This window comes from Manihot esculenta, chromosome 11 (assembly GCF_001659605.2).
Source record: "Manihot esculenta cultivar AM560-2 chromosome 11, M.esculenta_v8, whole genome shotgun sequence".
NCBI classification, from domain to species: Eukaryota; Viridiplantae; Streptophyta; class Magnoliopsida; order Malpighiales; family Euphorbiaceae; genus Manihot; species Manihot esculenta.
Window position 1 is genome coordinate 6,251,618 of NC_035171.2, and position 27,363 is coordinate 6,278,980.

Genomic DNA, 27,363 nt, shown 5'->3' on the forward strand with positions numbered 1-27,363 from the left:
AAGCAAAAAAAAAAAAAGGTCAGAAGTTTTTCCTTTCTTTCACTTTCAAAAAATTAATGTTTAAAAGGCTTTAAAAATGGACGGTTGATCCAAAATTAATAGGTTTTCATGAAGTAATCAAATAAACGGAATGGGTGGAAGCAATGGAAGAAGAGATTAAGATGATAAAGAAGAATGAAACATGGGAACTAGTTCACAAGCTAAAAGATAAAGAAGTTATTAGGCAGAAATGTGTCTACAAGATCAAGTACAATGAGGATGGTTCAATGCATGAAAGCAAAGCAATATTAGTGGCAAAACGATACTTTCAACAGCCTGGAATAAACTATTCCAAAACATTCTCACAAGTGGTATATATGGAGACGATTAGAGTAATGCTAGGAGTAGCCGCACGACTCAAATTCCAAGTTTATCAATTAGATATCAAGTCTGCTTTTCTTGATAGGGAGCTCGAAGAAGAAGCATACGTGGAGAAACCCCAATGCTACATTATTCAAGGAAAAGAAGACATGGTTTACAAGCTTAAAGAAGGCATTATATGGACTAAAGTAAGCACCTCGGGCATGGAATCACAAGATTGATAAGCATTTGCTTCACAAATACTTCATCAAGAGTCCTAGCTAGCCATCACTCTATATCAACGTACGAGATCTAAAAGATTTCTTAATTTTATGTCTCTATATGGATGACTTGATATTCACAAGCACAAACACTGAGATGATGGAGGAGTTCAAGAAACCTATGATGGAAGAAGATGAGATGACTTATCTTGGCCACGTGAAGTACTTCCTTGGAATGCAGGTGAAGCAATAGCCAGGACAAATAATCCTATCTTAAGAAAAATATGCAAAAGAACTACTCAAGAAGTTCAACATGGCAAATTGCAAACCATTAGCAACACCTATGGCACAAAATGAAAAGTTGAAGAAGGATGATAATCATGAAAGGGTGAATGAGGCAACATTTTGAACTCTGGTTGAACCACTCATTTATCTCACAAATACAATGTCTGACATAGTTCATGTTGCGAGCATTGTTTCAGGGTAAATGAGCCAACCAAGTAAAGGACATTTGACAGCTGCCAAGAGGATACTCTGGTATATCAAAGGAACTAAGAGCTTTTGTATTCTTTATAAGTGTGAGGAAGAATGAAATCTCATTGGCTATCAGACAATGACCGGGTAGGAAGCATTGATGACTGGAAGAGCACAAGTGGATATGCATTCTTCCTTGGAACAAAGAAAATCTCATGGTTATTAAGAAAGCAGAAGACAGTGGCTTTATCATCAACTGAAACCGAATTGATAGCAACTACAAGCGTCGTATGTGAAGGAATGTAGCTAAGAAGAATTCTTCAAGATCTGCAACAAGAAATCAAGACGCCAACAACTATCTATTGCGACAACATGTCAACTATTGCAGAGAAAAAAAATCTAGTCTTACACAACAGAATGCAGCACATTGAGTTACGACATCACTTCATTCGAGAGCTCGTTGATAAAAGAGAAATTTCAATGCATTTTTGCAAGAATCTTCACTAAGGCGATCTCCACGGAGAAGTTCATCTTCTTTCGGGATCTACTTAGAGTTAAAGATTTTACTAGCTCGAAGAGTAGTGTTCAATACCAATCTGGAAAAACAAATATGTGATTGATCTAGACTAAATGCTATTATTGTGAAGTATTCTAAAATATTGTAAAATTAGAGTACTACTCTAGGAAGCATAGAAAATTCTAGAAAAATTAAAATAATTATAATAATAATGTAAATCGACTTATTAAAGTCGTTTAAGAAGCCTTTAAATAGGCTGTGAGGGTGCTGAAATCATGTAGACAAAATTATAGCCCACTTGTCAAATCCCGTTGTAATCCTGCTCAATTAATAAAGTTTTATCTTTAGTCCATAAACTATCCCTTGTTCCAGTATCACTCAAATTTCTCCACCAAAATTATAAACACCTTTAACCATTAATTTACCTTTATTAAATACATTAAAAAACTAACAATTTATAGTCCTCTCGTGATTTACGACTCTATCACTCTTTGATTTAAGACTGGATGATCTTTGCAACTCTTCATAGATTATAAAATTGTAATGGGTTTAAACATATGACAATCCATGCCTTACATTTTTCCTTCATTAGTCTAAGAAACATTGATAGGATATCATCCCCAACTAGGAAAACTTGTATATCGCAACCATTCTAACGTATAAGCGATTCTATATGAGAAAATTCTAAAAAGATGATAATTAATTAGTATTTTTTTTTAAAAAAATTATATACAAATATATCAAAATTATTTATTTATTATACTGTATAAGCATCCTATATATAATACAGTTGTACTCTATAGTTTTTATTTTACTCTAAAAAGGCTAGAAATAACTTTTATGCTTAAAAGAAAATATTTTTTAAAAGTTTAATTGCAAATTAAGGAGAATATAAAAAAATCAAAAGATTTTAATATTTATAATAATATTTTAATATTTATAATAATATTTTCAAAATTTAAGAAGATCAAACATATATTTCTAACAAAAATAATATAAGGTCATGTATATAAGTTCTATAAAGTTAGAGGGCTAAAGATAAATATATAAAAATTGAAAATTTATAAAACCTATTGGTATATATATATATATATATATATATATATATATAAGTTGCAAAGCTTAGGGGCCATAGCCCTTTAAATTGTACATGTAGTTCCATTCTATGCCTAACAAAATTTATGGAGAATTATACATTATAAATTAAGATAATTATCAAGCATAAAGTATTTTTATTTTATTATTTAATAATAATAATATGAATTTATAGTATGATGTCATTAGATATATATATATATATATGAGAGAATACTGTATTATTTATCCAATTTTTTTTTTAAAGAAACAGGATTTAGTTAACTTCGTTGCACATTTATGGTTTGATGACATGAAAATATAATTCTTAATTAGTTATTTTTTCAATGGTTGCTGGAGCATTTTGACAATATTGCACAAAATTTTACTTAAAATGGATGGCCGTTTAACTATCTACTAAATTTATCTGATTAAACCTTCTTACAACAAATATCGATTAACTAATTTACTTGAACTAATTTCATCCAGTAGATAGAATTATTTATATAGTAATTTATCTGTTAAGCTAACTAAATATAAAATATAGCAAAAATAGAAAGTTAGATGTTACAACTCTCTAAGCTATAAATTCCAAAGCGCTTTTGGAGTGGATCATCATTGAGTAGTCCTCAATATCATTCATATTGCATGAAAAATCAAGCAAAAGAATAGATATTGAGGACTACTCAATTAAAGTTGATCAATCACCATGACCAACATCTTAGTATTTTTCTCATATAGTAAGACTCTTCTCATCTTAGGCTTTATTTTTCTATTAAATATAGAAAAAATTCATTGTGATATTGGCGTCGGTGGGCGTCGTGGCCGTGTTGAAGCTGCCGATGCATCTACTACTAAGGTTTTCGATATTACCACCTATGGTGCTAAGGGAGATGATAAGACTGATTGCACAATGGTGAGTTTCGACTGCATTATACATTATCTAATGACGAAGTTTTTTCTCATAACCAATCTCTAATAATCTATTCAATTATTTAGGCATTTATGAAAGCTTGGAAGGATTCATGCAAGAATGATGGTCCGGCAAAAATTCGTGTGCCTAAAGGGACTTTTATGACAGCGCCCATCACATTTCAAGGGCCTTGCAAAAGTACCAAGCCTATAATCGTTGAAGTTCAAGGAACTGTAAAAGGAACAAATGATTTGAGTAAATATACGGAGGATACTTGGTTTTTGTTTGAAAAGATTAATGGAGTTGTTCTCACCGGTGGAGGAACCTTTGATGGACAAGGATCTTCTGTTTGGAAGAACACTGACTGTGAGAAAAAAAAGATTGTGGTAGACTTCCTACTGTAAGTATTTAAATATATTTAATTTTTCGATATAAAAAATCCTTAAACAAAATTAAAAATTACTAATTTCTTGATGTGATGCAGTCTATCAAGTTCCAAGGTGTAACCAATGCCGTTGTTTCCGAGATTACTTCCATCAACAGCAAACATTTTCACTTTCATATCACAGACTGTACTAATTTTAAAGCTAGTAATCTCAATATAGTGGCTTCTGGTGAAAGCCCTAATACTGATGGGATGCATATTAGTGATACTAATGGTGTTGTAGTAACTAATAGCAAAATTGGAACCGGTGATGATTGCATTTCCATTGGACAAGGAGTCACCAATGCTGCCATCTCTAAAATCTTTTGTGGTCCAGGCCACGGCCTTAGGTAGATTTGTGTATGTATATACACTAATACAATATAGCTGGTGAATTTAACGCTTATCTAATTATTTAATTTCTTGTATTGCAATAGTATTGGGAGCCTTGGCAAGTATAAAAATGAAGCAGATGTTAAAGATGTTACAATAAGTGATTGTACATTATTCAACACAACAAATGGCCTGAGGATCAAAACTTGGGCTGACTCTCCACCAAGCGCAGCTTCAAGCATTACTTTTAAAGATATTATCATGAAATCAGTTAAGAATCCTATCATCATTGATCAAAAGTATGGTTCTCGCAGCAGTACAAAGGTAATTTATGATTTGATATTAGTCAAATTAATATCAATATTACTCATACATTAATTTAATTAACTTAATGTATTTATGGATTTCAATTTTTGCAGCCATCACGTGTGAAAATTTCTAATGTTCATTACAACAATATTAGGGGAACCTCGACCTCAAAAGTTGCAGTCAATTTTTTATGTAGTCCGTCCGTGCCGTGTGAAAAGATTGAATTAGATGATGTTGATTTGACCTATACAGGCATTAAGAAGTCTAAATCACCCATTTCAGCTTCATGTGTAAACGCTAAAGTTACTTTTATTGGAGCACATCCTCCGGGCTGTGAATAACTTTAAAATTTATTGTAGTAATTAATTATTCATTTGCATACAAATTTTATCGGCGCTGGAGGTTCCCTCCTACTGGTTGCTCCATGGCTATATAGACAGTAAATGGCATGGCATCTTTCCTTGCTTATATTCTCAGTCGGGACTATGCTTGGCGATGGTAAGGTGTGTATTATGCTTTCGCTTTGATATCTGCCATTTCTGGTTTTCCTTCCTTAAGCCTTGTTTTTCGGGTGTTGAGTTGTGTTTTTAGGTTGTTTGGATGCTTTGATTCTGGCATACAAGCTGTTCTTTCGTTCCTTGTCCTCTGTTCGATGATCGTTGACAATGCTGGTTTGGACGGGATGATTTTGAAAGGCGATGCTGGGATAGGCAGTGCTGTTGTGAGTTGGGCTTGGTTTTCAATGGAAATTTCTTTATTGGACCTTGTAACTAGTTGCCCATTTGGACTTTCAATGTAATCTTGCATGATCAAAAAATAAATTTTCAATCCCCCGTTATAACTATTAAAAGACAATAATAGAAAATTAATAGTTATAAAATACAAAAACAATTTAACTATTAACCACAAATCAAACAACCTCTCCATGAATACTATCACATGGCAAAAGAAATTTTTAGATATATGATGATTTTTATTTAAATTTTCTTTTTTTCCAAAGATATTACTTCATTGATGAATTAACAAATATAAGCCCAACATACAATCAAAAACATCTTGCCAAATAAAAAGAAAATTAAAGTTGAGATTCTCTCCCTAGACTCATATGTAGAGAGGGAGTAAAAAAACTGAGTTTGAATCTCCGTAAAAGTCAATATATAAATTTCATTATAAACAATAGCTATAATGATTTCACTGGACATAAAACAAATACGCAAAACAATTTTCTAATTTTCATGTAGAACACATTATATCTTATTATTAAACTAATAATTCAATTTGTCAAACATTTATCATATAAGAGATTTTTTTTTAATTGGAGATTGGAGTATAAAGACTCGAATTTGGGTCTACCAAGTCAGTATATTATTTTAGCTACTAAACCATGACATATTAAATAAAAGGTTTAAAGATTTATTTCTCCTTCTCTTTACATATTTTGTCAGCACTGAAAATACACTATTTTATTGTTTAAAAGTACATTGAATTATTCAATATACGGAAATATTTAGCAGTCACCCTTATCTATTTTGCTTTGGTAAGAAAAAAAGCAAAAAAAAAAAAAGGTCAGAAGTTTTTCCTTTCTTTCACTTTCAAAAAATTAATGTTTAAAAGGCTTTAAAAATGGACGGTTGATCCAAAATTAATAGGTTTTCATGAAGTAATCAAATAAACGGAATGGGTGGAAGCAATGGAAGAAGAGATTAAGATGATAAAGAAGAATGAAACATGGGAACTAGTTCACAAGCTAAAAGATAAAGAAGTTATTAGGCAGAAATGTGTCTACAAGATCAAGTACAATGAGGATGGTTCAATGCATGAAAGCAAAGCAATATTAGTGGCAAAACGATACTTTCAACAGCCTGGAATAAACTATTCCAAAACATTCTCACAAGTGGTATATATGGAGACGATTAGAGTAATGCTAGGAGTAGCCGCACGACTCAAATTCCAAGTTTATCAATTAGATATCAAGTCTGCTTTTCTTGATAGGGAGCTCGAAGAAGAAGCATACGTGGAGAAACCCCAATGCTACATTATTCAAGGAAAAGAAGACATGGTTTACAAGCTTAAAGAAGGCATTATATGGACTAAAGTAAGCACCTCGGGCATGGAATCACAAGATTGATAAGCATTTGCTTCACAAATACTTCATCAAGAGTCCTAGCTAGCCATCACTCTATATCAACGTACGAGATCTAAAAGATTTCTTAATTTTATGTCTCTATATGGATGACTTGATATTCACAAGCACAAACACTGAGATGATGGAGGAGTTCAAGAAACCTATGATGGAAGAAGATGAGATGACTTATCTTGGCCACGTGAAGTACTTCCTTGGAATGCAGGTGAAGCAATAGCCAGGACAAATAATCCTATCTTAAGAAAAATATGCAAAAGAACTACTCAAGAAGTTCAACATGGCAAATTGCAAACCATTAGCAACACCTATGGCACAAAATGAAAAGTTGAAGAAGGATGATAATCATGAAAGGGTGAATGAGGCAACATTTTGAACTCTGGTTGAACCACTCATTTATCTCACAAATACAATGTCTGACATAGTTCATGTTGCGAGCATTGTTTCAGGGTAAATGAGCCAACCAAGTAAAGGACATTTGACAGCTGCCAAGAGGATACTCTGGTATATCAAAGGAACTAAGAGCTTTTGTATTCTTTATAAGTGTGAGGAAGAATGAAATCTCATTGGCTATCAGACAATGACCGGGTAGGAAGCATTGATGACTGGAAGAGCACAAGTGGATATGCATTCTTCCTTGGAACAAAGAAAATCTCATGGTTATTAAGAAAGCAGAAGACAGTGGCTTTATCATCAACTGAAACCGAATTGATAGCAACTACAAGCGTCGTATGTGAAGGAATGTAGCTAAGAAGAATTCTTCAAGATCTGCAACAAGAAATCAAGACGCCAACAACTATCTATTGCGACAACATGTCAACTATTGCAGAGAAAAAAAATCTAGTCTTACACAACAGAATGCAGCACATTGAGTTACGACATCACTTCATTCGAGAGCTCGTTGATAAAAGAGAAATTTCAATGCATTTTTGCAAGAATCTTCACTAAGGCGATCTCCACGGAGAAGTTCATCTTCTTTCGGGATCTACTTAGAGTTAAAGATTTTACTAGCTCGAAGAGTAGTGTTCAATACCAATCTGGAAAAACAAATATGTGATTGATCTAGACTAAATGCTATTATTGTGAAGTATTCTAAAATATTGTAAAATTAGAGTACTACTCTAGGAAGCATAGAAAATTCTAGAAAAATTAAAATAATTATAATAATAATGTAAATCGACTTATTAAAGTCGTTTAAGAAGCCTTTAAATAGGCTGTGAGGGTGCTGAAATCATGTAGACAAAATTATAGCCCACTTGTCAAATCCCGTTGTAATCCTGCTCAATTAATAAAGTTTTATCTTTAGTCCATAAACTATCCCTTGTTCCAGTATCACTCAAATTTCTCCACCAAAATTATAAACACCTTTAACCATTAATTTACCTTTATTAAATACATTAAAAAACTAACAATTTATAGTCCTCTCGTGATTTACGACTCTATCACTCTTTGATTTAAGACTGGATGATCTTTGCAACTCTTCATAGATTATAAAATTGTAATGGGTTTAAACATATGACAATCCATGCCTTACATTTTTCCTTCATTAGTCTAAGAAACATTGATAGGATATCATCCCCAACTAGGAAAACTTGTATATCGCAACCATTCTAACGTATAAGCGATTCTATATGAGAAAATTCTAAAAAGATGATAATTAATTAGTATTTTTTTTAAAAAAAATTATATACAAATATATCAAAATTATTTATTTATTATACTGTATAAGCATCCTATATATAATACAGTTGTACTCTATAGTTTTTATTTTACTCTAAAAAGGCTAGAAATAACTTTTATGCTTAAAAGAAAATATTTTTTAAAAGTTTAATTGCAAATTAAGGAGAATATAAAAAAATCAAAAGATTTTAATATTTATAATAATATTTTAATATTTATAATAATATTTTCAAAATTTAAGAAGATCAAACATATATTTCTAACAAAAATAATATAAGGTCATGTATATAAGTTCTATAAAGTTAGAGGGCTAAAGATAAATATATAAAAATTGAAAATTTATAAAACCTATTGGTATATATATATATATATATATATATATATATAAGTTGCAAAGCTTAGGGGCCATAGCCCTTTAAATTGTACATGTAGTTCCATTCTATGCCTAACAAAATTTATGGAGAATTATACATTATAAATTAAGATAATTATCAAGCATAAAGTATTTTTATTTTTATTATTTAATAATAATAATATGAATTTATAGTATGATGTCATTAGATATATATATATATATATGAGAGAATACTGTATTATTTATCCAATTTTTTTTTTAAAGAAACAGGATTTAGTTAACTTCGTTGCACATTTATGGTTTGATGACATGAAAATATAATTCTTAATTAGTTATTTTTTCAATGGTTGCTGGAGCATTTTGACAATATTGCACAAAATTTTACTTAAAATGGATGGCCGTTTAACTATCTACTAAATTTATCTGATTAAACCTTCTTACAACAAATATCGATTAACTAATTTACTTGAACTAATTTCATCCAGTAGATAGAATTATTTATATAGTAATTTATCTGTTAAGCTAACTAAATATAAAATATAGCAAAAATAGAAAGTTAGATGTTACAACTCTCTAAGCTATAAATTCCAAAGCGCTTTTGGAGTGGATCATCATTGAGTAGTCCTCAATATCATTCATATTGCATGAAAAATCAAGCAAAAGAATAGATATTGAGGACTACTCAATTAAAGTTGATCAATCACCATGACCAACATCTTAGTATTTTTCTCATATAGTAAGACTCTTCTCATCTTAGGCTTTATTTTTCTATTAAATATAGAAAAAATTCATTGTGATATTGGCGTCGGTGGGCGTCGTGGCCGTGTTGAAGCTGCCGATGCATCTACTACTAAGGTTTTCGATATTACCACCTATGGTGCTAAGGGAGATGATAAGACTGATTGCACAATGGTGAGTTTCGACTGCATTATACATTATCTAATGACGAAGTTTTTTCTCATAACCAATCTCTAATAATCTATTCAATTATTTAGGCATTTATGAAAGCTTGGAAGGATTCATGCAAGAATGATGGTCCGGCAAAAATTCGTGTGCCTAAAGGGACTTTTATGACAGCGCCCATCACATTTCAAGGGCCTTGCAAAAGTACCAAGCCTATAATCGTTGAAGTTCAAGGAACTGTAAAAGGAACAAATGATTTGAGTAAATATACGGAGGATACTTGGTTTTTGTTTGAAAAGATTAATGGAGTTGTTCTCACCGGTGGAGGAACCTTTGATGGACAAGGATCTTCTGTTTGGAAGAACACTGACTGTGAGAAAAAAAAAGATTGTGGTAGACTTCCTACTGTAAGTATTTAAATATATTTAATTTTTCGATATAAAAAATCCTTAAACAAAATTAAAAATTACTAATTTCTTGATGTGATGCAGTCTATCAAGTTCCAAGGTGTAACCAATGCCGTTGTTTCCGAGATTACTTCCATCAACAGCAAACATTTTCACTTTCATATCACAGACTGTACTAATTTTAAAGCTAGTAATCTCAATATAGTGGCTTCTGGTGAAAGCCCTAATACTGATGGGATGCATATTAGTGATACTAATGGTGTTGTAGTAACTAATAGCAAAATTGGAACCGGTGATGATTGCATTTCCATTGGACAAGGAGTCACCAATGCTGCCATCTCTAAAATCTTTTGTGGTCCAGGCCACGGCCTTAGGTAGATTTGTGTATGTATATACACTAATACAATATAGCTGGTGAATTTAACGCTTATCTAATTATTTAATTTCTTGTATTGCAATAGTATTGGGAGCCTTGGCAAGTATAAAAATGAAGCAGATGTTAAAGATGTTACAATAAGTGATTGTACATTATTCAACACAACAAATGGCCTGAGGATCAAAACTTGGGCTGACTCTCCACCAAGCGCAGCTTCAAGCATTACTTTTAAAGATATTATCATGAAATCAGTTAAGAATCCTATCATCATTGATCAAAAGTATGGTTCTCGCAGCAGTACAAAGGTAATTTATGATTTGATATTAGTCAAATTAATATCAATATTACTCATACATTAATTTAATTAACTTAATGTATTTATGGATTTCAATTTTTGCAGCCATCACGTGTGAAAATTTCTAATGTTCATTACAACAATATTAGGGGAACCTCGACCTCAAAAGTTGCAATCAATTTTTTATGTAGTCCGTCCGTGCCGTGTGAAAAGATTGAATTAGATGATGTTGATTTGACCTATACAGGCATTAAGAAGTCTAAATCACCCATTTCAGCTTCATGTGTAAACGCTAAAGTTACTTTTATTGGAGCACATCCTCCGGGCTGTGAATAACTTTAAAATTTATTGTAGTAATTAATTATTCATTTGCATACAAATTTTATCGGCGCTGGAGGTTCCCTCCTACTGGTTGCTCCATGGCTATATAGACAGTAAATGGCATGGCATCTTTCCTTGCTTATATTCTCAGTCGGGACTATGCTTGGCGATGGTAAGGTGTGTATTATGCTTTCGCTTTGATATCTGCCATTTCTGGTTTTCCTTCCTTAAGCCTTGTTTTTCGGGTGTTGAGTTGTGTTTTTAGGTTGTTTGGATGCTTTGATTCTGGCATACAAGCTGTTCTTTCGTTCCTTGTCCTCTGTTCGATGATCGTTGACAATGCTGGTTTGGACGGGATGATTTTGAAAGGCGATGCTGGGATAGGCAGTGCTGTTGTGAGTTGGGCTTGGTTTTCAATGGAAATTTCTTTATTGGACCTTGTAACTAGTTGCCCATTTGGACTTTCAATGTAATCTTGCATGATCAAAAAATAAATTTTCAATCCCCCGTTATAACTATTAAAAGACAATAATAGAAAATTAATAGTTATAAAATACAAAAACAATTTAACTATTAACCACAAATCAAACAACCTCTCCATGAATACTATCACATGGCAAAAGAAATTTTTAGATATATGATGATTTTTATTTAAATTTTCTTTTTTTCCAAAGATATTACTTCATTGATGAATTAACAAATATAAGCCCAACATACAATCAAAAACATCTTGCCAAATAAAAAGAAAATTAAAGTTGAGATTCTCTCCCTAGACTCATATGTAGAGAGGGAGTAAAAAAACTGAGTTTGAATCTCCGTAAAAGTCAATATATAAATTTCATTATAAACAATAGCTATAATGATTTCACTGGACATAAAACAAATACGCAAAACATTTTTCTAATTTTCATGTAGAACACATTATGTCTTATTATTAAACTAATAATTCAATTTGTCAAACATTTATCATATAAGAGATTTTTTTTAATCGGAGATTGGAGTATAAAGACTCGAATTTGACTCTGCCAAGTCAATAATATACTGAAAATATTTAGCTGTCACCCTTATCTATTTTGCTTTGGTAAGAAAAAAAGAGAGAAAAAAAAAGGGTCAGAAGTTTTTCCTTTCTTTCACTTTCAAAAAATTAATGTTTAGAAAGGCTTTAAAAATGGACGGTTGATCCAAAATTAATAGGTTTTCATGAAGCAATCAAATAAACCGAATGGGTGAAAGCAATGGAAGAAGATATTAGGATGATAAAGAAGAATGAAACATGGAAGCTAGTTCACATGCTAAAAGATAAAGAAGTTATTAGGCAGAAATGTGTCTACAAGATCAAGTACAATGAGGATGGTTCAATGCATAAAAGCAATGCAATATTAGTGGCAAAACGATACTTTCAACAGCCTAGAATAAACTATTCCAAAACATTCTCACCAGTGGTATATATGGAGACGATTAGAGTAGTGCTAGGAGTAGCCGCACAACTCAAACTCCCAATTTATCAATTACATGTCAAGTCTGCTTTTCTTGATAGGGACTTCGAAGAAGAAGCATACGTGGAGAAACCCCAATGCTACATTATTCAAGGAAAAGAAGACATGGTTTACAAGCTTAAAGAAGGCGTTATATGGACTAAAGTAAGCACCTTGGGCATGGAATCACAAGATTGATAAGCATTTGCTTCACAAATACTTCATCAAATGTCCTAGCTAGCCATCACTCTATATCAACGTACGAGATCTAAAAGATTTCTTAATTTTATGTCTCTATATGGATGACTTGATATACACAAGCACAAACACTGAGATGATGGAGGAGTTCGAGAAACCTATGATGGAAGAAGATGAGATGACTTATCTTGGCCTCGTGAAGTACTTGCTTGGAATGCAGGTGAAGCAATAGCCAGGACAAATATTCCTATCTTAAGAAAATTATGCAAAAGAACTACTCAAGAAGTTCAACATGGCAAATTGCAAACCATTAGCAACACCTATGGCACAAAATGAAAAGTTGAAGAAGGATGATAATCATGAAAGGGTGAATGAGGCAACATTTTGAACTCTGGTTGAATCACTCATCTATCTCACAAATACAATGCCTGACATAGTTCATGTTGTGAGCATTGTTTCAGGGTAAATGTGCCAACCATGTAAAGGAAATTTGACAGCTGCCAAGAGATACTCTGCTATATCATAGGAACTAAGAGCTTTTGTATTCTTTATAAGTGTGAGGAAGAATCAAATCTCATTGGCTATCAAACAATGACTGGGTAGGAAGCGTTGATGACAGTAAGAGCACAAGTAGATATGCATTCTTCCTTGGAACAAAGAAAATCTCATGGTCATTAAGAAAGCAGAAGACAGTGGCTTTATCATCAACTGAAACCGAATTGATAGCAACTACAAGCGTCGTATGTGAAGGAATGTAGCTAAGAATAATTCTTCAAGATATGCAACAAGAAATCAAGACGCCAACGACTATCTATTGCGACAACAAGTCAACTATTGCAGAGAAAAAAAATATAGTCTTAGACAATAGAATGCAGCTGTAACGACCCGAAAATCGGACCGCTACCGGCGCTAGGATCCGGGTCGACTTAAGGCCGCCGGGACCCGTAGCAAGCCTAACATACATCCCGTGAACCTGATTAATCCCATAAATGATCAACAACATACATAAAATTAAAACTTTTCTTTTTCAACATATACCAAACTCAACCTGTGCATGCACTATACATAAACATAACTTAAACATTAATCCCTCTGTGGGATCTCATCAAAGCCCCCAATGGGTGGCATAACAAGAGTTGAGTTGGCTAAACATGGACATCAATAACATTAAGATCATGTTTCAAAAGGGATTACATTAAACTATGGTCAAGCACACTTCTAACCTCAATATCATTACATTACATATCTATACATCATTATACAATCTGTCATGTCCACTTTCTAACTATTACATACATAAGACTTCATTACTCTTCTTGACTTCTCTGTCTAACCCGTACCTGCAAACCTGGGGAATTTGGGAGAGGGGTGAGCTACTAGAGCCCAGTGAGCAGAATAGTAAAGCATTTAAAACATATGATAACATGGAATGCATCACATCACAACTAATCATATCAAGGATGAACTTGTCACCATTTAGCCCTCTACATAATCCAATCATGCCAGGGGCATAGTACAGGCCACACCTGGTCTTTCTCTTATACATAACATAACATAACATACATAATCCATGATGCCGGGGGCATAGTGCAGGCCACATCCGGTCTTTCTCTTACATAGTGCCAGGGGCGTAGTGCAGGCCACACCTAGACTTCCATATCATATCATCATGTCATAACATATGAGGGCTAATGGATCATTCAATATTCATCCACATCAACAACATATTATGCAATGCAACATATTCGTGATTTCTAATGCAAGCATCCTAGAATATCACATGGCATCCGTGATGCATTAACATGCTCAAAACTGATTTATTTATTTATTTAAAAGCATAAGAGTCATTCCACTCACCTCTGGCTAGCTCTGACACTGACTGAAGCAGCTGACTCACTGCTGGGGTCCTCGGTTCCTCGGGTCCAAACCTACACATGTGGACTCAAATGAGGGACCAACATACTAGAACATAACTCTAAAAAATCCCCCAAAAACTCCCTTAAAACACCTCAAAACAATCATGCAAAAACATGCAAAGGAAGGCTGGACAGGGCAGGTTCGGCGGCACCTTCGGCGGCCGAAAGTCCCTCCAGAGCCGAAATCCAGGCAGGTTCGGCGGCACCTTCGGCGGCCGAAAGTCCCAGACAGAGACGAAAGTCTCTTTTCGGGGGCAACTTCGGCAGCCGAAAGGCCTGCCTCCCCAGCCATGTTCGGCGGCCGAAAGTTCCTTCGGCTGCCGAACCTGGTTTCTGCCAAAGGGCAGAAACTTGGCTCCCTTGCACAAAGTTTTCTCCTTTCCATTCCAACATGCATATAACTCATCCAAACTATGCAAATATACATACATTGGCTCCTAGGGGCTTCAAACTAACTTAAACCCCAACTACAACACACAACAACAACACAAAACAACATACATTGCTCAAAGCATAACATTAACTCAAAAACCTAACTATGAGCTAAACATGCATTCTACCCCATAGATCTTGCATAAAACTTACTTTAAACATAAAATGAGCTTAAGATCGGCTCTTACCTCTTGAAGATCGAGAGGGAGACGTCCTAATCTCGGAGGTGGGAGATTTTGAGTTCTTGAACCTCAAAGCTCCAAAACTTGCTCAAATCTCTTCAAAACGACATAAACCTTGTTAAAATATGAGGGATTGAAGGAAAATCATCAAAAACGAACCATGGAGGGGCAAGAACTCACCGTGGTCGAAAATGGGGAGAAAACTCGCCCGTTTCGGCCATGGAGCTCTTATATAGGGGCTGGCCAGTTCACGTTCGGGGGCCGAACGTGCCCCCACATCTCATGCATGTTCGGCGGCCGAACCTGGTTTCTTGCAACAAAACTTTCGGAGGCCAAAAGTGCTTTCAAAACCTATCCACGTTCGGCGGCCGAACATGACTTTCGGCGGCTGAACCTGGTAAAGGTTCCATGGTCTTTTTCATTTGAAAACTCAAATTCATTCTTACTTAAAAATCATTAAAACATGAAAACATTTGTGAAAACATGATTTTACCCTTCTAGAGGTCTCCGACATTCGAGATTCCACCGGACGGTTGGAATTCCGATACCAGAGTCTAGCCGGGTATTACAGCAGCACATTGAGTTACAACATCACTTCATTAGAGAGCTCGTTGATAAAAGAGAAATTTCAATGCATTTTTGCAAGACCGACGTGCAAGTTGCAGATATCTTCACTAAGGCGATCTCCATGGAGAAGTTCATCTTCTTTCGGGATCTACTTAGAGTTAAAGATTTTACTAGCTCGAAGAGTAGTGTTCAATACCAATCTGGAAAAACAAATATGTGATTGATCTAGACTAAATACTATTATTGTGAAGTATTCTAAAAAGTTGTAAAACTAGAGTACTACTCTAGGAAGCATAAAAAATTATAGAAAATTTAAAATAATTAAAATAATAATGTAAATCGACTTATTAAAGTCGTTTAAGAAACCATTAAATAGGCTGTGAGGGTGCTGAAATCATGTAGACAAAATTATAGCCCACTTGTCAAATCACATTGTAATCCTCCTTAATTAATAAAGTTTTATCTTTAGTCCATAAACTATCCCTTGTTCCAGTATCACTCAAATTTCTCCACCAAAATTATAAACACCTTTAACCATTAATTTACCTTTATTAAATACATTAAAAAACTAACAATTTATAGTCCTCTCGTGATTTACGACTCTATCACTCTTTGATTTAAGACTGGATGATCTTTGCAACTCTTCATAGATTATAAAATTGTAATGGGTTTAAACATATGACAATCCATGCCTTACATTTTTCCTTCATTAGTCTAAGAAACATTGATAGGATATCATCCCCAGCTAGAAAAACTTGTATATCGCAACCATTCTAACGTATAAGCGATTCTATATGAGAAAATTCTAAAAAGATGATAATTAATTAGTATTTTTTTTAAAAAAAAATTATATACAAATATATCAAAATTATTTATTTATTATACTGTATAAGCATCCTATATATAATACAGTTGTACTCTATAGTGTTTATTTTACTCTAAAAAGGCTAGAAATAACTTTTATGCTTAAAAGAAAATATTTTTTAAAAGTTTAATTGCAAATTAAGGAGAATATAAAAAAATCAAAAGATTTTAATATTTATAATAATATTTATAATAATATTTTCAAAATTTAAGAAGATCAAATGTATATTTCTAACAAAAATAATATAAGGTCATGTATATAAGTTCTATAAAGTTAGAGGGCTAAACATAAATATATAAAAATTAAAAATTTATAAAACTATAGGTATATATATATATATATATAAGTTGCAAAGCTTAGGGCCATAGCCCTCTAAATTGTATTTTTATGTTTATTATTTAATAATAATAATATGAATTTATAGTATGATGTCGTTAGATATATATATATATATATATATATGAGAGAATACTGTATTATTTATCTAATTTTTTTTTTTTAAAAAATAGGATTTAGTTAACTTTGTTGCACATTTATGGTTTGATGACATGAAAATATAATTCTTAATTAGTTATTTTTTTAATGGTTGCTGGAGCATTTTGACAATATTGCACAAAATTTTACTTAAAATGGATGGCCGTTTAACTATCTACTAAATTTATCTGATTAAACCTTCTTACAACAAATATCGATTAACTAATTTACTTGAACTAATTTCATCCAGTAGATAGAATTATTTATATAGTAATTTATCTGTTAAGCTAACTAAATATAAAATATAGCAAAAATAGAAAGTTAGATGTTACAACTCTCTAAGCTATAAATTCCAAAGCGCTTTTGGAGTGGATCATCATTGAGTAGTCCTCAATATCATTCATATTGCATGAAAAATCAAGCAAAAGAATAGATATTGAGGACTACTCAATTAAAGTTGATCAATCACCATGACCAACATCTTAGTATTTTTCTCATATAGTAAGACTCTTCTCATCTTAGGCTTTATTTTTCTATTAAATATAGAAAAAATTCATTGTGATATTGGCGTCGGTGGGCGTCGTGGCCGTGTTGAAGCTGCCGATGCATCTACTACTAAGGTTTTCGATATTACCACCTATGGTGCTAAGGGAGATGATAAGACTGATTGCACAATGGTGAGTTTCGACTGCATTATACATTATCTAATGACGAAGTTTTTTCTCATAACCAATCTCTAATAATCTATTCAATTATTTAGGCATTTATGAAAGCTTGGAAGGATTCATGCAAGAATGATGGTCCGGCAAAAATTCGTGTGCCTAAAGGGACTTTTATGACAGCGCCCATCACATTTCAAGGGCCTTGCAAAAGTACCAAGCCTATAATCGTTGAAGTTCAAGGAACTGTAAAAGGAACAAATGATTTGAGTAAATATACGGAGGATACTTGGTTTTTGTTTGAAAAGATTAATGGGGTTGTTCTCACCGGTGGAGGAACCTTTGATGGACAAGGATCTTCTGTTTGGAAGAACACTGACTGTGAGAAAAAAAAAGATTGTGGTAGACTTCCTACTGTAAGTATTTAAATATATTTAATTTTTCGATATAAAAATCCTTAAACAAAATTAAAAATTACTAATTTCTTGATGTGATGCAGTCTATCAAGTTCCAAGGTGTAACCAATGCCGTTGTTTCCGAGATTACTTCCATCAACAGCAAACATTTTCACTTTCATATCACAGACTGTACTAATTTTAAAGCTAGTAATCTCAATATAGTGGCTTCTGGTGAAAGCCCTAATACTGATGGGATGCATATTAGTGATACTAATGGTGTTGTAGTAACTAATAGCAAAATTGGAACCGGTGATGATTGCATTTCCATTGGACAAGGAGTCACCAATGCTGCCATCTCTAAAATCTTTTGTGGTCCAGGCCACGGCCTTAGGTAGGTTTGTGTATGTATATACACTAATACAATATAGCTGGTGAATTTAACGCTTATCTAATTATTTAATTTCTTGTATTGCAATAGTATTGGGAGCCTTGGCAAGTATAAAAATGAAGCAGATGTTAAAGATGTTACAATAAGTGATTGTACATTATTCAACACAACAAATGGCCTGAGGATCAAAACTTGGGCTGACTCTCCACCAAGCGCAGCTTCAAGCATTACTTTTAAAGATATTATCATGAAATCAGTTAAGAATCCTATCATCATTGATCAAAAGTATGGTTCTCGCAGCAGTACAAAGGTAATTTATGATTTGATATTAGTCAAATTAATATCAATATTACTCATACATTAATTTAATTAACTTAATGTACTTATGGATTTCAATTTTTGCAGCCATCACGTGTGAAAATTTCTAATGTTCATTACAACAATATTAGGGGAACCTCGACCTCAAAAGTTGCAGTCAATTTTTTATGTAGTCCGTCCGTGCCGTGTGAAAAGATTGAATTAGATGATGTTGATTTGACCTATACAGGCATTAAGAAGTCTAAATCACCCATTTCAGCTTCATGTGTAAACGCTAAAGTTACTTTTATTGGAGCACATCCTCCGGGCTGTGAATAACTTTAAAATTTATTGTAGTAATTAATTATTCATTTGCATACAAATTTTATCGGCGCTGGAGGTTCCCTCCTACTGGTTGCTCCATGGCTATATAGACAGTAAATGGCATGGCATCTTTCCTTGCTTATATTCTCAGTCGGGACTATGCTTGGCGATGGTAAGGTGTGTATTATGCTTTCGCTTTGATATCTGCCATTTCTGGTTTTCCTTCCTTAAGCCTTGTTTTTCGGGTGTTGAGTTGTGTTTTTAGGTTGTTTGGATGCTTTGATTCTGGCATACAAGCTGTTCTTTCGTTCCTTGTCCTCTGTTCGATGATCGTTGACAATGCTGGTTTGGACGGGATGATTTTGAAAGGCGATGCTGGGATAGGCAGTGCTGTTGTGAGTTGGGCTTGGTTTTCAATGGAAATTTCTTTATTGGACCTTGTAACTAGTTGCCCATTTGGACTTTCAATGTAATCTTGCATGATCAAAAAATAAATTTTCAATCCCCCGTTATAACTATTAAAAGACAATAATAGAAAATTAATAGTTATAAAATACAAAAACAATTTAACTATTAACCACAAATCAAACAACCTCTCCATGAATACTATCACATGGCAAAAGAAATTTTTAGATATATGATGATTTTTATTTAAATTTTCTTTTTTTCCAAAGATATTACTTCATTGATGAATTAACAAATATAAGCCCAACATACAATCAAAAACATCTTGCCAAATAAAAAGAAAATTAAAGTTGAGATTCTCTCCCTAGACTCATATGTAGAGAGGGAGTAAAAAAACTGAGTTTGAATCTCCGTAAAAGTCAATATATAAATTTCATTATAAACAATAGCTATAATGATTTCACTGGACATAAAACAAATACGCAAAACAATTTTCTAATTTTCATGTAGAACACATTATATCTTATTATTAAACTAATAATTCAATTTGTCAAACATTTATCATATAAGAGATTTTTTTTTAATTGGAGATTGGAGTATAAAGTCTCGAATTTGGGTCTACCAAGTCAGTATATTATTTTAGCTACTAAACCATGACATATTAAATAAAAGGTTTAAAGATTTATTTCTCCTTCTCTTTACATATTTTGTCAGCACTGAAAATACACTATTTTATTGTTTAAAAGTACATTGAATTATTCAATATACGGAAATATTTAGCTGTCACCCTTATCTATTTTGCTTTGGTAAGAAAAAAAGAGAAAAAAAAAAAGGTCAGAAGTTTTTCCTTTCTTTCACTTTCAAAAAATTAATGTTTAAAAGGCTTTAAAAATGGACGGTTGATCCAAAATTAACAGGTTTTCATGAAGTAATGAAATAAACGGAATGGGTGGAAGCAATGGAAGAAGAGATTAAGATGATAAAGAAGAATGAAACATGGGAACTAGTTCACAAGCTAAAAGATAAAGAAGTTATTAGGCAGAAATGTGTCTACAAGATCAAGTACAATGAGGATGATTCAATGCATGAAAGCAAAGCAATATTAGTGGCAAAACGATACTTTCAACAGCCTGGAATAAACTATTCCAAAACATTCTCACAAGTGGTATATATGGAGACGATTAGAGTAGTGTTAGGAGTAGCCGCACGACTCAAATTTCAAGTTTATCAATTAGATGTCAAGTCTGCTTTTCTTGATAGGGAGCTCGAAGAAGAAGCATACGTGGAGAAACCCCAAGGCAACATTATTCAAGGAAAAGAAGACATGGTTTACAAGCTTAAAGAAGGCATTATATGGACTAAAGTAAGCACCTCGGGCATGGAATCACAAGATTGATAAGCATTTGCTTCACAAATACTTCATCAAAAGTCCTAGCTAGCCATCACTCTATATCAACGTAATAGATCTAAAAGATTTCTTAATTTTATGTCTCTATATGGATGACTTGATATTCACAAGCACAAACACTGAGATGATGGAGGAGTTCAAGAAACCTATGATGGAAGAAGATGAGATGACTTATCTTGGCCTCGTGAAGTACTTGCTTGGAATGCAGGTGAAGCAATAGCCAGGACAAATATTCCTATCTTAAGAAAAATATGCAAAAGAACTACTCAAGAAGTTCAACATGGCAAATTGCAAACCATTAGCAACACCTATGGCACAAAATGAAAAGTTGAAGAAGGATGATAATCATGAAAGGGTGAATGAGGCAACATTTTGAACTCTGGTTGAACCACTCATTTATCTCACAAATACAATGCCTGACATAGTTCATGTTGTGAGCATTGTTTCAAGGTAAATGAGCCAACCAAGTAAAGGACATTTGACAGCTGCCAAGAGGATACTCTGCTATATCAAAGGAACTAAGAGCTTTTGTATTCTTTATAAGTGTGAGGAAGAATGAAATCTCATTGGCTATCAAACAATGACCTGGTAGGAAGCATTGATGACTGGAAGAGCACAAGTGGATATGCATTCTTCCTTGGAACAAAGAAAATCTCATTGTTATTAAGATAGCAGAAGACAGTGGCTTTATCATCAACTGAAACCGAATTGATAGCAACTACAAGCGTCGTATGTGAAGGAATGTAGCTAAGAAGAATTCTTCAAGATCTGCAACAAGAAATCAAGACGCCAACGACTATCTATTGCGACAACATGTCAACTATTGCAGAGAAAAAGAATCTAGTCTTACACAACAGAATGCAGCACATTGAGTTACGACATCACTTCATTCGAGAGCTCGTTGATAAAAGAGAAATTTCAATGCATTTTTGCAAGAATCTTCACTAAGGCGATCTCCACGAAGAAGTTCATCTTCTTTCGGGATCTACTTAGAGTTAAAGATTTTACTAGCTCGAAGAGTAGTGTTCAATACCAATCTGGAAAAACAAATATGTGATTGATCTAGACTAAATGCTATTATTGTGAAGTATTCTAAAAAATTGTAAAATTAGAGTACTACTCTAGGAAGCATAGAAAATTCTAGAAAAATTAAAATAATTATAATAATAATGTAAATCGACTTATTAAAGTCTGTTTAAGAAGCCTTTAAATAGGCTGTGAGGGTGCTGAAATCATGGAGACAAAATTATAGCGCACTTGTCAAATCCCATTGTAATCCTGCTCAATTAATAAAGTTTTATCTTTAGTCCATAAACTATCCCTTGTTCCAGTATCACTCAAATTTCTCCACCAAAATTATAAACACCTTTAGCCATTAATTTACCTTTATTAAATACATTAAAAAACTAACAATTTATAGTCCTTTCGTGATTTACGACTCTATCACTCTTTGATTTAAGACTGGATGATCTTTGCAACTCTTCATAGATTATAAAATTGTAATGGGTTTAAACATATGACAATCCATGCCTTACATTTTTCCTTCATTAGTCTAAGAAACATTGATAGGATATCATCCCCAACTAGGAAAACTTGTATATCGCAACCATTCTAACGTATAAGCGATTCTATATGAGAAAATTCTAAAAAGATGATAATTAATTAGTATTTTTTTTAAAAAAAAATTATATACAAATATATCAAAATTATTTATTTATTATACTGTATAAGCATCCTATATATAATACAGTTGTACTCTATAGTTTTTATTTTACTCTAAAAAGGCTAGAAATAACTTTTATGCTTAAAAGAAAATATTTTTTAAAAGTTTAATTGCAAATTAAGGAGAATATAAAAAAATCAAAAGATTTTAATATTTATAATAATATTTATAATAATATTTTCAAAATTTAAGAAGATCAAATGTATATTTCTAACAAAAATAATATAAGGTCATGTATATAAGTTCTATAAAGTTAGAGGGCTAAACATAAATATATAAAAATTAAAAATTTATAAAAACTATAGGTATATATATATATATATATAAGTTGCAAAGCTTAGGGCCATAGCCCTCTAAATTGTACATGTAGTTCCGTTCTATGCCTAACAAAATTTATGGAGAATTATACATTATAAATTAAGATAATTATCAAGCATAATGTATTTTTATGTTTATTATTTAATAATAATAATATGAATTTATAGTATGATGTCGTTAGATATACATATATATGAGAGAATACTGTATTATTTATCTAATTTTTTTTTTTTAAAAAAAATAGGATTTAGTTAACTTTGTTGCACATTTATGGTTTGATGACATGAAAATATAATTCTTAATTAGTTATTTTTTTAATGGTTGCTGGAGCATTTTGACAATATTGCACAAAATTTTACTTAAAATGGATGGCCGTTTAACTATCTACTAAATTTATCTGATTAAACCTTCTTATAACAAATATCGATTAACTAATTTACTTGAACTAATTTCATCCAGTAGATAGAATTATTTATATAGTAATTTATCTGTTAAGCTAACTAAATATAAAATATAGCAAAAATAGAAAGTTAGATGTTACAACTCTCTAAGCTATAAATTCCAAAGCGCTTTTGGAGTGGATCATCATTGAGTAGTCCTCAATATCATTCATATTGCATGAAAAATCAAGCAAAAGAATAGATATTGAGGACTACTCAATTAAAGTTGATCAATCACCATGACCAACATCTTAGTATTTTTCTCATATAGTAAGACTCTTCTCATCTTAGGCTTTATTTTTCTATTAAATATAGAAAAAATTCATTGTGATATTGGCGTCGGTGGGCGTCGTGGCCGTGTTGAAGCTGCCGATGCATCTACTACTAAGGTTTTCGATATTACCACCTATGGTGCTAAGGGAGATGATAAGACTGATTGCACAATGGTGAGTTTCGACTGCATTATACATTATCTAATGACGAAGTTTTTTCTCATAACCAATCTCTAATAATCTATTCAATTATTTAGGCATTTATGAAAGCTTGGAAGGATTCATGCAAGAATGATGGTCCGGCAAAAATTCGTGTGCCTAAAGGGACTTTTATGACAGCGCCCATCACATTTCAAGGGCCTTGCAAAAGTACCAAGCCTATAATCGTTGAAGTTCAAGGAACTGTAAAAGGAACAAATGATTTGAGTAAATATACGGAGGATACTTGGTTTTTGTTTGAAAAGATTAATGGTGTTGTTCTCACCGGTGGAGGAACCTTTGATGGACAAGGATCTTCTGTTTGGAAGAACACTGACTGTGAGAAAAAAAAAGATTGTGGTAGACTTCCTACTGTAAGTATTTAAATATATTTAATTTTTCGATATAAAAAATCCTTAAACAAAATTAAAAATTACTAATTTCTTGATGTGATGCAGTCTATCAAGTTCCAAGGTGTAACCAATGCCGTTGTTTCCGAGATTACTTCCATCAACAGCAAACATTTTCACTTTCATATCACAGACTGTACTAATTTTAAAGCTAGTAATCTCAATATAGTGGCTTCTGGTGAAAGCCCTAATACTGATGGGATGCATATTAGTGATACTAATGGTGTTGTAGTAACTAATAGCAAAATTGGAACCGGTGATGATTGCATTTCCATTGGACAAGGAGTCACCAATGCTGCCATCTCTAAAATCTTTTGTGGTCCAGGCCACGGCCTTAGGTAGGTTTGTGTATGTATATACACTAATACAATATAGCTGGTGAATTTAACGCTTATCTAATTATTTAATTTCTTGTATTGCAATAGTATTGGGAGCCTTGGCAAGTATAAAAATGAAGCAGATGTTAAAGATGTTACAATAAGTGATTGTACATTATTCAACACAACAAATGGCCTGAGGATCAAAACTTGGGCTGACTCTCCACCAAGCGCAGCTTCAAGCATTACTTTTAAAGATATTATCATGAAATCAGTTAAGAATCCTATCATCATTGATCAAAAGTATGGTTCTCGCAGCAGTACAAAGGTAATTTATGATTTGATATTAGTCAAATTAATATCAATATTACTCATACATTAATTTAATTAACTTAATGTATTTATGGATTTCAATTTTTGCAGCCATCACGTGTGAAAATTTCTAATGTTCATTACAACAATATTAGGGGAACCTCAACCTCAAAAGTTGCAGTCAATTTTTTATGTAGTCCGTCCGTGCCGTGTGAAAAGATTGAATTAGATGATGTTGATTTGACCTATACAGGCATTAAGAAGTCTAAATCACCCATTTCAGCTTCATGTGTAAACGCTAAAGTTACTTTTATTGGAGCACATCCTCCGGGTTGTGAATAACTTTAAAATTTATTGTGGTAATTAATTATTCATTTGCATACAAATTTTATCGGCGCTGGAGGTTCCCTCCTACTGGTTGCTCCATGGCTATATAGACAGTAAATGGCATGGCATCTTTCCTTGCTTATATTCTCAGTCGGGACTATGCTTGGCGATGGTAAGGTGTGTATTATGCTTTCGCTTTGATATCTGCCATTTCTGGTTTTCCTTCCTTAAGCCTTGTTTTTCGGGTGTTGAGTTGTGTTTTTAGGTTGTTTGGATGCTTTGATTCTGGCATACAAGCTGTTCTTTCGTTCCTTGTCCTCTGTTCGATGATCGTTGACAATGCTGGTTTGGACGGGATGATTTTGAAAGGCGATGCTGGGATAGGCAGTGCTGTTGTGAGTTGGGCTTGGTTTTCAATGGAAATTTCTTTATTGGACCTTGTAACTAGTTGCCCATTTGGACTTTCAATGTAATCTTGCATGATCAAAAAATAAATTTTCAATCCCCCGTTATAACTATTAAAAGACAATAATAGAAAATTAATAGTTATAAAATACAAAAACAATTTAACTATTAACCACAAATCAAACAACCTCTCCATAAATACTATCACATGGCAAAAGAAATTTTTAGATATATGATGATTTTTATTTAAATTTTCTTTTTTTCCAAAGATATTACTTCATTGATGAATTAACAAATATAAACCCAACATACAATCAAAAACATCTTGCCAAATAAAAAGAAAATTAAAGTTGAGATTCTCTCCCTAGACTCATATGTAGAGAGGGAGTAAAAAAACTGAGTTTGAATCTCCGTAAAAGTCAATATATAAATTTCATTATAAACAATAGCTATAATGATTTCACTGGACATAAAACAAATACGCAAAACAATTTTCTAATTTTCATGTAGAACACATTATGTCTTATTATTAAACTAATAATTCAATTTGTCAAACATTTATCATATAAGAGATTTTTTTTAATCGGAGATTGAGTATAAAGACTCGAATTTGACTCTGCCAAGTCAATAATATACTGAAAATATTTAGCTGTCACCCTTATCTATTTTGCTTTGGTAAGAAAAAAAGAGAGAAAAAAAAAGGGTCAGAAGTTTTTCCTTTCTTTCACTTTCAAAAAATTAATGTTTAGAAAGGCTTTAAAAATGGACGGTTGATCCAAAATTAATAGGTTTTCATGAAGCAATCAAATAAACCGAATGGGTGAAAGCAATGGAAGAAGATATTAGGATGATAAAGAAGAATGAAACATGGAAGCTAGTTCACAAGCTAAAAGATAAAGAAGTTATTAGGCAGAAATGTGTCTACAAGATCAAGTACAATGAGGATGGTTCAATGCATAAAAGCAAAGCAATATTAGTGGCAAAACGATACTTTCAACAACCTAGAATAAACTATTCCAAAACATTCTCACCAGTGGTATATATGGAGACGATTAGAGTAGTGCTAGGAGTAGCCGCACAACTCAAACTCCCAATTTATCAATTACATGTCAAGTCTGCTTTTCTTGATAGGGACTTCGAAGAAGAAGCATACGTGGTGAAACCCCAATGCTACATTATTCAAGGAAAAGAAGACATGGTTTACAAGTTTAAAGAAGGCGTTATATGGACTAAAGTAAGCACCTTGGGCATGGAATCACAAGATTGATAAGCATTTGCTTCACAAATACTTCATCAAATGTCCTAGCTAGCCATCACTCTATATCAACGTACGAGATCTAAAAGATTTCTTAATTTTATGTCTCTATATGGATGACTTGATATACACAAGCACAAACACTGAGATGATGGAGGAGTTCGAGAAACCTATGATGGAAGAAGATGAGATGACTTATCTTGGCCTCGTGAAGTACTTGCTTGGAATGCAGGTGAAGCAATAGCCAGGACAAATATTCCTATCTTAAGAAAATTATGCAAAAGAACTACTCAAGAAGTTCAACATGGCAAATTGCA

General features: G+C 32.8%; 4 protein-coding genes across 4 annotated transcripts; all 4 read left to right on the plus strand.

The window, feature by feature from the left end:
* The first annotated feature begins 3,334 nt into the window (after nucleotides 1–3,334).
* LOC122724984 (exopolygalacturonase-like) lies at nucleotides 3,335–5,403 on the plus strand. Its single transcript, XM_043961379.1, has 7 exons — nucleotides 3,335–3,541; nucleotides 3,625–3,924; nucleotides 4,023–4,312; nucleotides 4,400–4,619; nucleotides 4,715–4,906; nucleotides 5,041–5,102; nucleotides 5,196–5,403. Exons 1-7 carry the CDS (start codon nucleotides 3,335–3,337, stop codon nucleotides 5,401–5,403), a joined length of 1,479 nt encoding a protein of 492 aa, XP_043817314.1.
* A 4,081-nt stretch (nucleotides 5,404–9,484) lies between these two features.
* Nucleotides 9,485–10,467, plus strand: LOC122724985 (exopolygalacturonase clone GBGE184-like). Its single transcript, XM_043961380.1, has 3 exons — nucleotides 9,485–9,691; nucleotides 9,775–10,089; nucleotides 10,174–10,467. The coding sequence occupies exons 1-3, from the start codon at nucleotides 9,485–9,487 to the stop codon at nucleotides 10,465–10,467; spliced, it is 816 nt and encodes a 271-aa protein (XP_043817315.1).
* A 7,193-nt stretch (nucleotides 10,468–17,660) lies between these two features.
* On the plus strand, nucleotides 17,661–19,729 carry LOC122724986 (exopolygalacturonase-like). The gene is made up of 7 exons (XM_043961381.1): nucleotides 17,661–17,867; nucleotides 17,951–18,265; nucleotides 18,349–18,638; nucleotides 18,726–18,945; nucleotides 19,041–19,232; nucleotides 19,367–19,428; nucleotides 19,522–19,729. Exons 1-7 carry the CDS (start codon nucleotides 17,661–17,663, stop codon nucleotides 19,727–19,729), a joined length of 1,494 nt encoding a protein of 497 aa, XP_043817316.1.
* A 4,060-nt stretch (nucleotides 19,730–23,789) lies between these two features.
* LOC122724987 (exopolygalacturonase-like) lies at nucleotides 23,790–25,859 on the plus strand. The gene is made up of 7 exons (XM_043961382.1): nucleotides 23,790–23,996; nucleotides 24,080–24,394; nucleotides 24,479–24,768; nucleotides 24,856–25,075; nucleotides 25,171–25,362; nucleotides 25,497–25,558; nucleotides 25,652–25,859. Exons 1-7 carry the CDS (start codon nucleotides 23,790–23,792, stop codon nucleotides 25,857–25,859), a joined length of 1,494 nt encoding a protein of 497 aa, XP_043817317.1.
* The last annotated feature ends 1,504 nt before the right edge of the window (nucleotides 25,860–27,363 follow it).

What these genes read in the sequence shown, in the direction of transcription:
- LOC122724985 (XM_043961380.1), top strand. Translation starts at nt 9,485, where the DNA reads ATGACCAACATCTTAGTATTTTTCTCATATAGTAAGACTCTTCTCATC. An exon ending in ATAAGACTGATTGCACAATG is followed by an intron (nt 9,692 to 9,774) that starts GTGAGTTTCGAC and finishes TCAATTATTTAG; the next exon opens with GCATTTATGAAAGCTTGGAA. An exon ending in ATTGTGGTAGACTTCCTACT is followed by an intron (nt 10,090 to 10,173) that starts GTAAGTATTTAA and finishes GATGTGATGCAG; the next exon opens with TCTATCAAGTTCCAAGGTGT.
- LOC122724987 (XM_043961382.1), top strand. Translation starts at nt 23,790, where the DNA reads ATGACCAACATCTTAGTATTTTTCTCATATAGTAAGACTCTTCTCATC. An exon ending in ATTGTGGTAGACTTCCTACT is followed by an intron (nt 24,395 to 24,478) that starts GTAAGTATTTAA and finishes GATGTGATGCAG; the next exon opens with TCTATCAAGTTCCAAGGTGT. An exon ending in CGGGACTATGCTTGGCGATG is followed by an intron (nt 25,559 to 25,651) that starts GTAAGGTGTGTA and finishes TTGTGTTTTTAG; the next exon opens with GTTGTTTGGATGCTTTGATT.
- LOC122724984 (XM_043961379.1), top strand. Translation starts at nt 3,335, where the DNA reads ATGACCAACATCTTAGTATTTTTCTCATATAGTAAGACTCTTCTCATC. An exon ending in ATAAGACTGATTGCACAATG is followed by an intron (nt 3,542 to 3,624) that starts GTGAGTTTCGAC and finishes TCAATTATTTAG; the next exon opens with GCATTTATGAAAGCTTGGAA. An exon ending in GTTCTCGCAGCAGTACAAAG is followed by an intron (nt 4,620 to 4,714) that starts GTAATTTATGAT and finishes CAATTTTTGCAG; the next exon opens with CCATCACGTGTGAAAATTTC.
- LOC122724986 (XM_043961381.1), top strand. Translation starts at nt 17,661, where the DNA reads ATGACCAACATCTTAGTATTTTTCTCATATAGTAAGACTCTTCTCATC. An exon ending in GTTCTCGCAGCAGTACAAAG is followed by an intron (nt 18,946 to 19,040) that starts GTAATTTATGAT and finishes CAATTTTTGCAG; the next exon opens with CCATCACGTGTGAAAATTTC. An exon ending in CGGGACTATGCTTGGCGATG is followed by an intron (nt 19,429 to 19,521) that starts GTAAGGTGTGTA and finishes TTGTGTTTTTAG; the next exon opens with GTTGTTTGGATGCTTTGATT.